This window comes from Phallusia mammillata, chromosome 2 (assembly GCF_965637545.1).
Source record: "Phallusia mammillata chromosome 2, kaPhaMamm4.hap1.1, whole genome shotgun sequence".
NCBI lineage: Eukaryota > Metazoa > Chordata > Ascidiacea > Phlebobranchia > Ascidiidae > Phallusia > Phallusia mammillata.
Genome location: NC_137253.1, coordinates 11,625,273 through 11,639,817, shown reverse-complemented (window position 1 = coordinate 11,639,817; position 14,545 = coordinate 11,625,273). Strand labels below are relative to the sequence as shown.

The 14,545-nt window shown below is 35.7% G+C and overlaps 2 protein-coding genes across 2 annotated transcripts; one reads left to right on the top strand and one right to left on the bottom strand.

The window, feature by feature from the left end:
* Nucleotides 1–129: 129 nt before the first annotated feature.
* On the top strand, nt 130–8,438 carry LOC145214053 (neuroplastin-like). Its single transcript, XM_080082486.1, has 6 exons — nt 130–244; nt 570–797; nt 1,139–1,275; nt 1,494–1,634; nt 5,993–6,125; nt 7,166–8,438. The coding sequence occupies exons 1-6, from the start codon at nt 202–204 to the stop codon at nt 7,255–7,257; spliced, it is 774 nt and encodes a 257-aa protein (XP_079938612.1). The 5' UTR covers nt 130–201; the 3' UTR covers nt 7,258–8,438.
* Nucleotides 8,439–8,793: 355 nt separating this feature from the next.
* LOC145214050 (N-acetylglucosamine-6-phosphate deacetylase-like) lies at nt 8,794–13,351 on the bottom strand. The gene is made up of 9 exons (XM_080082482.1): nt 13,154–13,351; nt 12,569–12,705; nt 11,830–11,969; nt 11,536–11,590; nt 11,261–11,467; nt 10,729–10,828; nt 10,175–10,308; nt 9,982–10,111; nt 8,794–9,445 (listed from the first exon to the last, which is right to left on the bottom strand). Exons 1-9 carry the CDS (start codon nt 13,213–13,215, stop codon nt 9,196–9,198), a joined length of 1,215 nt encoding a protein of 404 aa, XP_079938608.1. The 5' UTR covers nt 13,216–13,351; the 3' UTR covers nt 8,794–9,195.
* Between the last annotated feature and the right edge of the window lie 1,194 nt (nt 13,352–14,545).

Sequence of the window (14,545 nt, the reverse complement as noted above, 5' to 3'; positions counted from 1 at the left end):
TACAGTCGCCACTGTCACCTCGCCCACATAGTTGATCGGGCGTCTTGTAGCAATTTTCTAGGGCTGAGTTGCTGTTTAATTGAAGAAGGAAGTGATTGTAATTATGGCTGGTTATTCTTCCTAATTCTTTATTTTGTAATGTTCTGATTAGGTTGGGTATTTATTTTTGTAATTTGTATCTTGCTGTAGAGCAAAACAAACATGAAGCTATTCGTCCTAACTGCACTCATTTTCGGAATTACAGGTACTTTTGTTGTTGTATAATTTGTACTGTGCAAACATTTCAACGTACTGCTGTATATGTATAGTTTATTGGTTAGTCTTTTTTTGCCATTTTAACTAGTTAAATTGACACAAGGCTTTTTTATTGACAGAAAATCAAATCTAGTATGTGTGCCCTGAACTGGCAATTGCAGAGAATAACCTCAAAAATGTTGTAAATATCCCAGTTTATACTAAAAATAACCTGTAGTACTGATACATAAAAGTTATATACATGTTTGGCAGTACTATACATCTTCTGTACAAATTGTAATTTAAAACTAAAACAAAATTTCTATGTTGTTTAGATGCTGTGAATGTGAACATTACTGCTGCAAAAGGTGGTAGTGGTGTGACATTAAATTGCACTGGTACCGCTTCAAATTACTTTCAGTGGAGTTACACACCACCAAATGGTGATTCTTCTCAGGTTCAAAATGCCACCACCAGTGATTACATTATAACAAACAGCAGAAAAGTGGGACAATATGTTTGTGCACAAGCGGGAGCCACTCTGGTTACATACAATGCAATGAGTATGTTACAAGTTTTTGGTCATTAAGGTTACAAACAATTTTAACTTAATGCAATATTTACTGTCATTTAACATGTTATATATGATTACTGGACCAATGACTAGTCCCTACTTTAAAATATGTTGCAGTTAAATGTGTGTGCAAGATAAATTATCCATGGTTAAAGATTGCTACAATTTTTTGGTGTGATACTTTTCTTTTATCACCCTGTCTTACAAATTATGAAAACTTCTGTGTTTCTGGGATAATACAAAGAATAATGTCACAGTTTTGTACAATACACCTTGTAGACCACAATCCTGTAAATACGGCATTTTTGTGCAAAAAGTTCTGTTTTTTAGATTTGACTGTACCTGTGATCCAGCACAAGGGACACTCCATTACTTTGTATAAAAACGACAAAAACCGGACCCTTGTGTGCACATCTTACTCTTATCCTGCTGCTAACTTTACCTGGCGTATTGTGTCAGGAAATGTAGTAAGTTACAATGTAAAATTAAGTTTATGTATTTTTTTACATAGCCTTCCTAAAATTATTTAGAAGCGATGTTCAGTTATTCTTGTCCCCCAGTAGTTAACTTGCTGTATGAATAAATAAGTAACAGCATGAATAGACATACTTTCTTGTGACTTTCAAATATTGCCGCAGTGTGGAATAAATTATTGGACCTTACACAAATGCTGTTAAAATTACAGGAAACAATGTTGGAGACCAATACAAACTATCTGATAAATAGTGATGGAAATGGAAAATCTGTTCTCACCATTCTTACTGTTAAGGATACTACTAGAGGAGATTATGTGTGTAGGGTCACTAATACCCTTGGAACTGAGTCTGTATGTATAACCTGTTCCATTCTTTTCATTTATTTTTCATGCACAAAGTGTAAAAATAGTTATCTATGAGATGATAAGGTTTTTCTGTTAATAAGAACAGTGATATTTATGCTTACTAAAAGGTGATCAAATTATTTGTGTAGTGTGTCAAACTAGAAACAGTCAAAATTGTGTCAACTGACATATTTATGGGTCCCCTTCCCTGAAGGGGACACATATTGTTTTTGTCCGTATTTTTTTTATTTTTTTCCATCTAATGCGGATTTGTTCCCACGTTTTGGTCAAGAAAGAATGGTTCAAACTTTTTCAAATTTACACACATTACAGATATTGGTCTAAAGATGGTCCATGTGAATTTTGACCCCGTTTGATCCCTCGGTTCACCCACAGGTCCCCGAAACTTAAAATTTTTAACGCTGGTTTGTAATGCTCGTGTGGTAAAGAAAAAGTGCTTCAAATTTGGACATATGTTAGTTATGGGTCCCCTTCCCTGAAGGGGACACTTTTTGATTTTACTCGATTTCTTTTTTTTTTTTTTCTTTTTTTTTCTTTTTTTTTTTTTCTTCCCTGAAGTTTGTCCACCCCATTTTGCCATGAAATCTTTGGTGAATTTAGATGAAACTTTCACAGATGGTAGATATGGTTGTGCAGATGTGCCATCTGCTTCGTTTGTCATGACAACCCCAGTATTTACCCCGCTAGCCCCCAAAATGTAAAATGTTGTTGATGCGCACCACAAACGTTAGTTTTCTGCTAGCCATCAAACTGTAAAATGTTGTTGGTGCGCACCACAAATGTTAGTTTTCTGAGGTGTTATAAAGGCAACCAGACATTTGTTACCAGTGTTTGTGGGTTTGTTCGAGGATGTTTTGCAGTTGACGCTTAACAGCCTTATGACGTCAGAAGCATTGACGAATCTTGCTAATAACACCTCTAGTGGTCAAAATGTTAAACATTGTCAGAATTGGATAAAATTTTACATGACTGTTGATTGGGTCATTGTGGTTTCATATTTTATACTTTTGGGTTTTAAACCCCATCAGTTACCCCACTAACCCCTAAAATGGGTGAGTGTTTTAAACGCTGTCGGAATTAGATGAAATTTTGACAGCTTGTATAATTTGTCATTTTTAGGTTTCAATTGTTGTGTTTAACCCTGTAGCCCCAATATTTACCCCTCTAGCCCCCTAAAAGGGTGAATTTGTTAAACATTGTCCGAATTGGATGAAATTTGGACAGCTTATAGAGTGTGCTACTTATAGTTGTTGTTTGTTATGTTCAACTTTGTCGCCCCAACATTTACCCCACTAGCCCCCCAAAATGGGTCAATTTTTTAACAATGTCAGAATTAAATGAAATTTGGACAGCTTGTAGAGTGTGCATTTATAGGTGTATAATGTTGTGTCTTACCCTGTTGCCCCAGCATTTACCCCACTAGCCCCCCAAAATGGGTCAATTTTTCAAACTATGTCTGAATTAAATGAAATTTGGAGAGCTTGTACAGTGCAATATTTATAGGTGTTAATTGTTGGGTTCAACCCTGTAGCTCTATCATTTACTCCACTAGCCCCCAACAGTCACGTGCAATTCGCGCTGATTTGTGTTATAGGAGCTGATTGTTGTGTTTAGCCTATTTTCTCACTGTTTAACACTTTTTTTCTCAGATAGACCATAAAATAGAAAAACCTTCAAAAATGTATAAATGGACTGAATTTGAATAGTTTGTTCTCCATATAGCATATTTATTCAGGCACAGTACCGATCACTGTGTTTTACCTTACAACACCCGACTTTCTCATGGTTATCTCTTGAAATGTATTATTTACAACTTTGCATGTGTGGGGACCCATGAGTTTTTGCTTGCAGAAACAACCAAGGTTATAAAAGACAATGGATGATATGGGACCTAATATAAAATTAGTGTAGAAAATATGTGTTATAGTGTATATGCAAGGGCAATATGTGCTAAGCCACCCTTCTAGTTATTAATCTGAACTTGATCCTCCAGAAGTTTAACCCCGAATCACCCAGCTATTCACCCACAGGCCCCCGAAACGTAAAATTTTTAACGCTGGTTTTTGTCGCTCATGTGGTAAAGAAGGAGTGCTTCAAATTTATTCAAATTTGGACATATGTTAGTTATCAATCTGAACTTGATCCTCTAGAAGTTTGACCCCGAACTACCCAGCGGTTCACCCACAGGCCCCCGAAACGTAAATGTGTCTAACGCTTGTTTGGTCAAGAAAGACCTGTAGGCAGAAGTACCAAGAGAGTAACTCACTGGTTTACGATAGCGGGAGGGCTCAGCTTGACGTCGGACAGACGTTTTACGAGACGTCGTTTCGGTGATTAGAAATCAGCTGTTTTGCACAGCAATGCTATGTCGTTTTATTAAGTTATCACTCACATTTTTGGTTTTGGCGAAGGTTTTACACCTATGACGTGATTTAAACCTAATAACCGTGCTTCGGTTTTGTATATGTCAAGCAAAACTTTGTTAATCAAAGTAAACATGAAAAAATGAACTTGACTTTTTTGCAAAATAAATGTTTTTTAAATGCTCGTTGTCAGGTTGGCTGCCGCATGATCACGGGTTACTTAAGGTCAACTAGTAGGTATTACAAACACTGTTTAGAACTTTCTTTCGTCATAAGTTAGCGTTTTTTTTTGACAATCAATTTAGGAGTCAATGCTCAAGACATGTAAAAATTAGGCTTAACGGTATTGTTGAACACTCAGGACGGCGTGCTATTGAAAACGGTGTCAAAAGGTCAAACAGTCGTTTGGCGTGTGCACCCTGAGAGGTTACTACAGGTCAATTGTACTCGTTTTGCGAAACAAAGTTAAATGAAAAACAATTTGTTATGTATAGACTTGTAGCAAATTGCTTTTTAATTTAAAGTGTCTGTAACACAACTGTTACAGCTTTCTAAAAAAATTGTGTTCAAAACCCGACCTTGGACGACAATATCTGGGTCAAAGCAAGAGATTAAATTAAAGTATTTGTTACGTTTTTTTAATGTTTTTGTAATTATATGACAATAATAGTGCAAAAAGAATACGAACAATTTTTTTTATTGTTGGGTTAATGCTTTCTAAAAATTTGTCCTTAAGAATCTCAAAATCACCGCAACATTTGTTTACTGTCAATCCACACAAACACGCATGTGGGGACCCATTTCTTTTTGTGTACAAAAACAATCATATGTGTAGATCAAATGATGTGTATAGTAAATTGGTAAATATCACATAGAATATCTAAAATGGAAGTATATCAGAAAGCCACTCTTCTAGTTATATATATTTGATTTTGTTGTTTTTTCGTTGTAACGCACAAAAATATTTGTTTTTCGGCCAATAAAGTGCCACATTTAAAATAAACTATATGTGTATATAATCTACATTAAGCATGTAAAAACATGTTTTGGAGTTACTGTGTTTAAATATGCACAGTAAATGCTACCTGTGGTGCCATATGGGCAACAGCTTTGCTGACCACACTAGCAATCACTGACCCAAGTCATATATATTTAATCATGCCTGGCATTCACTATAGTCTTTCAGGCCTGACCTATAATGAATTGATCAAATTATATGACCCTAAGCAGGCCAACAACTGGGATTTCACTCTAGCCCAAGTGTTGATTTCAATATTGATTTCTTTTCGCAACTATCAAAAGAATTTAATTCCCAATGTGGCCTTAAGTGCACTCATGCAACTGTTTGTATGGTTCCGAAGGCCATGGATACAAAGTTAAGGCCATGGATACAAATTTAATGTACAAAAATATTGTGTTGCTTAGCACTCAATTTACCTGTGGTATAACTGATTAGATCCTGCCTAAACAAATGTGTATACCAAAACATATTGCAATCAAGAATTGAAACATTTTCTGGTTTAGTAAAAAAATTTTTATATTGGATTCAAAAACCACTACAAGGTAGCTTAGATCTTCAGTTGCAATGCATACACATACATGTACTCAGTTAGAAAATAATGATACATGATATAAAACGTAATAATGTTGCTTACTAAGATCTATATGGAGGATGGCTGCTTTGCAGTCTAAAAATAGATTGTTTAATCTTCCGGTTCATCAATATTAATGTGCACTGTGAATTATGTCACTATTTTACTGTCATCCATATTTGTGTTCTTGCATACATTTTGAACACTTCTTGTTGCAAAGATGTCACAAAACCTTGTCAAACAATTTTATTTTCCTTTTGCAATATGCAACCTGTGATTTAGCACCATGCAGGTCATTGACGTTTACTGAAAAATTGACGTTTACTGAAATAGAGGCAAAAACATTATTCTTATTTGTATGTGTTATATATATATTTTTTTTTTCAAGTCATCAAAAGTTTTGGTCCGGGTCCACTCTACTATGGCTTGGCTGTGGCCACTGATCGGGATTGTTGCTGAAATTGTTGTAATTCTCTGCATCATTCTGGTTGTCCGAAGGCAAACTATAGCACAACAAAAAGGTAAACAAAAAAACTTGCTTGCATTGTTAGAATCCATTTTTCAAGTGTCATTTATACTTTATATGTTTTAATCATTATTAAACTGAAATTTTGGAAATGACAATTAAGCATGCTTGAGACAAGTATATATATATTGCATTTGTGGGTTGTATTTTTTTAAATGTTGGAAATCTTTCCTAAAGTATGTTTTTAAATAATGTTACTGAGTTGAACAATCATATACTCTTCAATTTGCACAAAACACAAATTCGTTGAGTTGTTGTTTGCTAAATCATTATGCCAGTACATAGAAACTTATAGGTGGTACTAAACACCACATGTTGCCATGTTGTATTGCAGTTTTAATGAACTGAAGTACACCAATAAAAAGTTATAATTTTGCATGTTTATAAAAGCTGATGATTTGGGTTAAGGGTTCTAAATTCATTGTGAATATTAACTCCTTTTTATATTTTCATATGTGGTGTTAACACAACCCAAAACTTACCACCTTGTTGCACTGAAATCACATAGGTTTCATGCCACTGATTACATGAAACTAATTGGTTGTTCTGTTGTACAATATATACTTGTGATATACACTTGTGTACAATATATACTTTATATAATGGCAGCTTTAAGCGATTTTGCAATAATGAAGTGTATTACTAGCTAAAAATAAATTTCTAATTATGAAATGACTCTTGTTAGTCATGTGGCAAGTTGTTCAAAACAATTATGGTTGGTCTTTCCAGAATTGATAACAAAACAAAGTTATACAAGCATGTCAAAATTTATCACTAGAATATTTTGTGATGGGAAATGTCATTAAAATATTCAAATATTGCCTAATCCAAACAGCCGTTACATCGGGCATCACTGGGGACGAATCCCAATTAATTTTTTTTTTTGCCAAATGGTCCATCGTTTTTCACGGGGTTCGAACCCAGGACACTCCCGGGGACGAATCCCGATCAAGATTTTTTATGTCTGTATGTGGGTCAGGCGCGCCAGACCATTCGGCCAAGTTCCTGCCCAACCTGTCATATTTTTAATTTCAGAAGCTGCTTGCAAAGTGCCCAGCGCCACCGGTGCCCAGCCTAACAGTGCAGACCATCCAGATTTGAGAAACCGGGCTGCAGTGAGAACATAAATCTCCCCTCACAAACAGCACATGCATACTACTTTCACCAATGCTTCAACATTTCTTACAAATTTATAGATGCGTTATATATGATAGGTTTATTATTTAGATCTGTTTACAGCACAGCCACTGCCCAGGATGCTGTATTTTTATACATTTTCTTAGTCATACACTTGTAGTGTGTTTTTGTTCAACTTTTATCTGATGGATTGAATTTGGCAAGGGTGTTCTGAAATGTTCTTGGATTGGGCAGCTACCAACGAGTACGATTTTACAGTTCTGATTATCTCATAAGGCTACTGTAAGGTAAAGTTTGCAGAGTACGACGGCGCTCTTTTGACTGTTGTGCCACTATGCAAAATAGCCTATGTAAGAGCACGCTGACACCCAAAAACAATACAACTAGAATGTGTTCGGAGGGTTTGTAAAGTGCCAAGTGCACTAGTTTACTTCAGGTTTTTGTACATTATCGTTTAACATCTTGCTTTCAAGGCTTTTGAACGCTGATTTGTGGTGCAAATCAATACAGAGGTGGGACGTTCCGTACCCGTCGTAGTCTGTGTATTGATTTTCGTGGTGGACAATTGCGTTTTCCTACGCACGCCCAATCAAGTTTAATGGGTTTCTTGGCGCTAATTTGCCAAGTGGGTGCCATAGTGCCGTCCGCCGAATTTCAATCAAACAAGATTGGGCTCAATTTGGTAATTGTCCTCAATGAAAAATATGTCACCTCGACGGTATACTAAAACGCGCTTTTACCGTCCTAATAAGATGTATCTAGTATTTTTGTATGTTACCCGTTTTTAAAGACAATTGAAGTGAAAAATAATTGTTTAGGTTCGTGGCGCGGTACAGTTGGCTTTTGTATTTGGTCAGTTTAGCTCCGATTTTAAACTGGCCCGGAGCGCCGCACTTTGCATGACTGTCAAGCTCCGCTGTTTTTTGACTTACTTGCATAACCAGCTTTTTGTGCAGTTTTTTAGCATGCGTTTCGTTGCAACTTCGTTTTTTTGTTGTGTTCACTTATTTTGCGTTCCGCGATATTATTACTATTATTATGCCATAACTTGAAACGGACACATCTTTTCACTTTACCAATGTTTCAAATGGAACCAACAACCCGCTGAAGATATCACAACACGCATGGCAAAGCGTACTTCGACATCAAATAAACCAAAAACACTGGAAAATGTGTAACTGCTTACAAACCAGATTGTCAATGACACGGTGTTTTTGCTAACACTAGGAATAAGTCAAACTGGTCTTTTTTGCTCCTTAAACATGTGAATACCTAGTTGCTTTCCTGTCAGAAAGTAGTTCGTACGTCAAAATTTGTTCGACAAATTATCATTGCACAACGATGTAGGAATTGGCAAAGAAATTAGGCTGCCCCAACTGGTTCATGCATTGACTAAAATGCAAAGAAGACAAATTTACCCCAACAACCACAGGAGGAAGCACAGCACAATGGTGCACTTAGAAAGGAGACCGCGATATAAAGTGCAAAGTCCATTCACAACGTGATATTAGCAACATGACAAAATGTTAAATGGCCAAATTTAAGAATTACCTATTCCACTTGATTATGCAATACGGTTTCCATGCATGGTGTCAGCACTGATTTATTAAGTCAACTAAAGTTAGGACATTTTATAGGATTTCGGCTTGGATCAGGTTCGATTAAACAGCACGAAAATTTAAAATTTTTGCTAGACCGTTAAGTAGTATCTTAAATGTTACATATATTTCAGATCGGTTAAGCAAAGGCGTTCAAAATCATTAATCCAATTTCGGCATTCTAGTCGGACTACCGAATTTAATGCGTCTGGGGTCCAAACGTATGATCTTATTTACACAATTTTTAAGTGCTAAATGCCATGGTATACGAATATAATAATATAAAATTAATATGAAACTTCTCCAAACGGCATAAACCAGCGATTAGAATCAGCAGCAGTTAGTGGGCGCTATAGAGTAAGGGTCGTAGGCACAATCACCAGCAATAAACGTAGCCAGTACATAAAGTTCATCGTCGAGAAGTATAAAGTCGGCATCCGAATCATAATCAAGAGTTCCTTTCTGCTTCTCAATCCCCAAACACTGAGCAGGATGTAGGGTGGCTGCTTCCAGTGCCTCCTCAATAGAGCAACCAGTTGCTTCATGGAAATGACGGACACAGTGGGGCATGGTGGCAATGCTATTGATGACAAAAATACAGTGTTTATGTTAGTTTTGACATTGAGCAACCGGTTGCTTCATGGAAGTTACGACCACATTGAGGAATTGTGACAATACTATCGTTTACAAAAAAATGTTTATGGTAGTTTTGGCACTTTTTATTTGTTGTTTCTCTAAGCAGGACTAAAACAACAGGGTTCTAGTATAGTGATGGAATTTTAATACCAGCAAAACATTTTGAAAAAGTAGAAACGATACACAGTCCAATAAAGTTTGATTGGGGGCGGAAGCTGTTGTGTGATGTAATATTATAGCATTGCACAATTTAACACTGTTTTATTACCAAAGATAAAATAAATATGAACACAAACTATTTACCAAACATTACCAAAACAAATCAACAAACAAAATCTCCCTAAACAATGACAAAAGTTTCTAGCAAGCAGTCCAGCAATCTTGGTGCCATAAAAAAATACTTTTTGTAATGTAAAAACACCATATACTTGGTAACAAGCGACATATATGTCTACTATTAAACCCAATCAGCAGACTTACCTTCCAGCTAAAGTGTTGGTGCCATCAAGATATGCAGCATGGTCATGTATTCTAATGAGTTGCTGGCCTAATTTCCTCACACCAGGAGAAAGCCCCATAGCCGATATAGCATCAGTTACTAGTATTAATCCTAAAAATAGCAGAATAATGTTAGTAACAAATGTAGACTATACCGAGAACACATTGTTCGTACCTTTAGGATGGGCACGATGAGCAATTCGTAATGCTGCTGGGTTTGTATGAATGCCATCAGCTATCATACCATAGAATATTTGTTGGTTATCAGGAATTTCGCTACTTGTTAGCAAACCAACTATTCCAGGATCTCTGCAAAAGATTTGTTTATTTTTTACATATGGTTGTTAGTAAACTGATATTTGCTGCATAATATATCGCACATATTTGCGGTTTACATTTATTTTTTTGCCTCCTTCGTTTGTTGCAATAGTAAAAGTTGGTTTTGTTTCAATTTGTTACAATTTAAACTTTGGTGTATGTTTAGGAGAAAGTAATTGTAACTAGTGCAGAATTTTGCAACCCCCCACCCCTACACCTGCCACAGTTTCGCAAAATGCCAGGAAGTCTACAATTGTGTCGGTGTGTGACAACATTATAATCCTAGTAACCAAAGTATGATTTTGAGTGCACTATAATGTTTGCCTAAAACATATGTAAACTGTTCTATACATAATGCATAATTAAATATAGTTTTATGACATTGCTTTTGTTTTTGTTTAAAATCAATACCTGTGATGAAATGGGAGCATGGCGTTAAACAGATGAGTAATAAGCGTTGCTCCCTCACAAACAGCCTTTTCTGACTGCTGAAGATTTGCTGTAGAATGACCTAAACACAAAACCAATTTAGCACCAAATTTAAAATTAGAATTTTAGTTATGACCTAACAAGTTCGTTTTTCTATTTTATTTAGCTACCATTATTTTCGTACCACATACATTTCGCATCACAAATTCACTTTATTTTTTTGCAATAGTCCAAATATTTTTGTATTCTTTACAAGTAGTATCATGAGTCAGGATTCCTGACATGATAATATTCATAATATGACTGTTAGCATTCATTGCAGTCATTTTATACAAAAACATTAAAGGCTTTTAATCCTAAGCATACTTTTTGCTTCCCCAAATTGAAAAAATTCTTTGGTTAGACTAAGCAAATGTCAACAATCAGAAATCAATGGGACCTTAACAACAGTAATCGAAGCATTAAGCATACAGCGACGTTCTGCTCATACACAAAAAACTCAAATTTTACATGCCTAAAGATACCACTATTTCCCTTTCTCTTAACTTCTTGATCACTTCTCCAGCATGGTCCACCTCTGGAGCAATCGTAACAATTGCTACATTGTCAAGGCTTCCATACGTTTCTAGCACTGTATTAAAACCATTGAGGCCAATTATATGATCGGGTGGATGAGCACCACGCTTCTCAATGCTGATAAATGGCCCTTCAAGATGTAACCCTGAACAAGGCATATATACAGTAAATTTTACCTCCATAACAGGAAAAAGCAACTAAATTATACGTTACCTAAAATGCCAGCACCAGCCAAAGACCCATTTTTTCGTTTTATTTTGGGCAGAATCTATCAAAAACAATTTTCTTTTTGTTAAATTTACATTTAATGATACCTAAACATGTCTGAAAATAACGGCCCAACAGACGTCAAAGCGACATGCTTTATTGATAAATTTTAAAGCGTCTTATAAATTAAAAAAATATCTTCTGTATGTGATTAGTTGTAGAAGATCATTATGGTAATTGTTCCAAAAGACCTATTATACCAATCACAATGTTCTCAAAGCCGTAAATAAATTATATCACCTGTTTGTACACAGACGCAGGTGAAGTTACAATAGTGGGGCAGTATGATGTCACTCCATACTGCAGAAGACCATACGATACTTTCTTTAGGCCCTCTTCTATACCAGTCAAGTTTGAAGAAAAGTCAAATTCAAAAGCACCTGAATAAAGATTACACTGCTTTATTCAGTTAAAGGTTTATAAACTATGTGCACCAACAAATTGGTGTGACATTAATAGTAGCAAAGTGCATAAAGAATGTAACATATAATGTGACTTTGTAAATTTAATGATTATTATTTCCATATTCACATCAATGACTTGCCTCAATGATTAAGTTGGAGGGTCAAAAAAGTTTAATAAAAACTGCTTAAAGAAGTGTTAAAGGGTTCTTGGAATATTTTTATGAGCCATAACTATAGCATTGTCATTCAAGGAGCTCACTCCAAACTGAATCATTATTCTGCATCGGTTTTTAACATTTTGTAGTAACTGCCATCTTTCCACAAATTCAACAACTGTGTTTCAGTGTCTATTTACCCTATTTGAAAATTTGAAACAAAGACCAAGGGGACTTTTTTTTGTAATTATGTTGAAGTGTCTATTATCTAGAAACTCAAGTATCAATTGCTAGTGCTCTTTATATTTTTCGGTTCTTTCAAACAAACAAATTGTTTTAAGGTTATGTCTTTTAGATATTAAACACTGCACCAAAATATAAAAAATGTATAATATGGTAAAATAATACATCAATTTATACCATTTAACTGCAAGTCAATGTATCCAGGGGCAAGTATATGATTTCCACAGTCAATTCTTTGGTCTGGCATTACGCATTCATCAAAAAATAACTTTCTTGGATTTTGAATCTTTCCATCTCGCACCCACAGATCTTCCCTGATAAACAGAAAACTTACAAAAGTAAAAACACTGACTTTGCCAGCAGCAGTGGTATAAGTAGTAAAGCAACAACAAAAATTACGTACAACAATAAAATTATGAACAAAATACCAGAGGTCATGCACTTTTTGAGTTGAGTTGATTTTATTTCGCTTGGTGAAAGACAACATAGCAACACAATTGCACTAAAACAATCACCAAGCCGGAAATAGCTGCGCAACGTTAAAACGTTATGAAGCGCAAAAAAGTGTCGGGCACAATTGGTGGAAGTGGTACAACGCGCTGCAGCTACACCGTATTATAAGGCGTTATATGTCGGGTGCTCACAAGAAAGTGAGTGTGGCGCAAAATGAGTATAACACGACTGGGGGGGAAACGATGGTGGGACCAGTCGCGGGGGCCCTAGAATCTAACCACCCGTGTTAGGAAAGAGGTATTAACTTACCGTATTAATTTGTGTTTCCATAATATTCGACAATTGAAATACTGAATCAACTTGCCTGGCATTGTAAAATGACTTAACAACTTCACAAAACAACAAAGAGCAAAGAGCACTTTAATAGTACATTCAATTTGCTAAACAGCTAGGGGACATCCCCTGTCACGGTACAGTTGCGCCCCAGGTGTCTGAAACCTGACCGCAGCGACTGGTTAGTAATTACCATGCGATACACAATATCCTGTATTTAAATACTTTACGAGTTACACGGTTAAAATTGAGTTAAAAATTGTTAGAGATAAAGATAAATAGTTAGGCCAGCGGTAAGCAACCCCGGGTAAGCGTTTCCATGTTGGTACGCGAGGTGAATTTTCATGGAACGCCGACTGATTTGCTCATTCATTTTTAGCTACTTTTTGAAATAATTTGAACTAATGACATAAAGGTTCCTGCGCTGTTATCATGTAAATCTTTAATATGAGCCAGATTCTGCCTTCCCTTTTATCACTTTTATTTACGGCTCACTAAAACAATATTCTGGAGTAGGCTACAGGATTGCCGAATTTTTAGTCATTATCAATGTCTATGCATCACACGCCTATATCAATTCCTTTTATTCTATAGACTATATACAGTTTACATATTTTACAGATTTAAGCACTGACGGATTTTCTTAAAATGCATGGCTAACAAAGCGTTGCGCGATGTACAAAATCTCGGGTCTACCAGAAAGAAAAAAGACAATTGTGCTTAGTACTGTACACTTTTCTACGTAAGTTTAATAAAGATCCTATACTGTTACAGAGTTTCTTAAGTAGTACTTATTTGAAAGTTTTTTGAGGTAGATTAAAAGTATTGAAACTTTTGGTTTGGTTAAAGGTTAAACGACAAAATATGAGGAAAAATAAGTATTTAGGCTTTGGGCGAAGTCAAGGTTGAGATGAAGTTTGAAAATGTTGCTGGTCCTGTTCTGCTTCCCTTGGCATCGTTTGGAATTGTTGCCAATTCACTGACGCTGATTGTTATTCTAAGTTCAAGAGAATTAAGGTAAAACATTGCATTTTCGATACATTCGCTTACATTCTACACGTTTGTTGTTTTACTGCTTTGCAGAGGACCATTTAACACCTTGATCGCCAGTCTTTGTGTTTCGGATATACTTGCTGCACTTATCAGCATGTTGGCGGCGGAAGCCGTTTACCTGAAGCAATGGACTAATTTGAAAAACGCGAATTCGGTTTGTATTGTTTCTCATTATTGGCTCTTTTGCCTAATACTTAGCAACACTTGTTTCACGGTAAAGCAACGTGTGTTTTTCTACATTCATGAAACTCTTTTTTAAGTCTTTTCTAAACTTTGGTAGAACCGTAATTTTAATTTCAAATTACTTATTCGTTT

What these genes read in the sequence shown, in the direction of transcription:
- LOC145214053 (XM_080082486.1), top strand. Translation starts at nt 202, where the DNA reads ATGAAGCTATTCGTCCTAACTGCACTCATTTTCGGAATTACAG. An exon ending in GTATTGTGTCAGGAAATGTA is followed by an intron (nt 1,276 to 1,493) that starts GTAAGTTACAAT and finishes TTAAAATTACAG; the next exon opens with GAAACAATGTTGGAGACCAA. An exon ending in AACTATAGCACAACAAAAAG is followed by an intron (nt 6,126 to 7,165) that starts GTAAACAAAAAA and finishes TTTTAATTTCAG; the next exon opens with AAGCTGCTTGCAAAGTGCCC.
- LOC145214050 (XM_080082482.1), bottom strand. Translation starts at nt 13,215, where the DNA reads ATGCCAGGCAAGTTGATTCAGTATTTCAATTGTCGAATATTATGGAAA. An exon ending in CATTGACTTGCAGTTAAATG is followed by an intron (nt 11,970 to 12,568) that starts GTATAAATTGAT and finishes ATCTTTATTCAG; the next exon opens with GTGCTTTTGAATTTGACTTT. An exon ending in ATGCTCCCATTTCATCACAG is followed by an intron (nt 10,309 to 10,728) that starts GTATTGATTTTA and finishes AATCTTTTGCAG; the next exon opens with AGATCCTGGAATAGTTGGTT.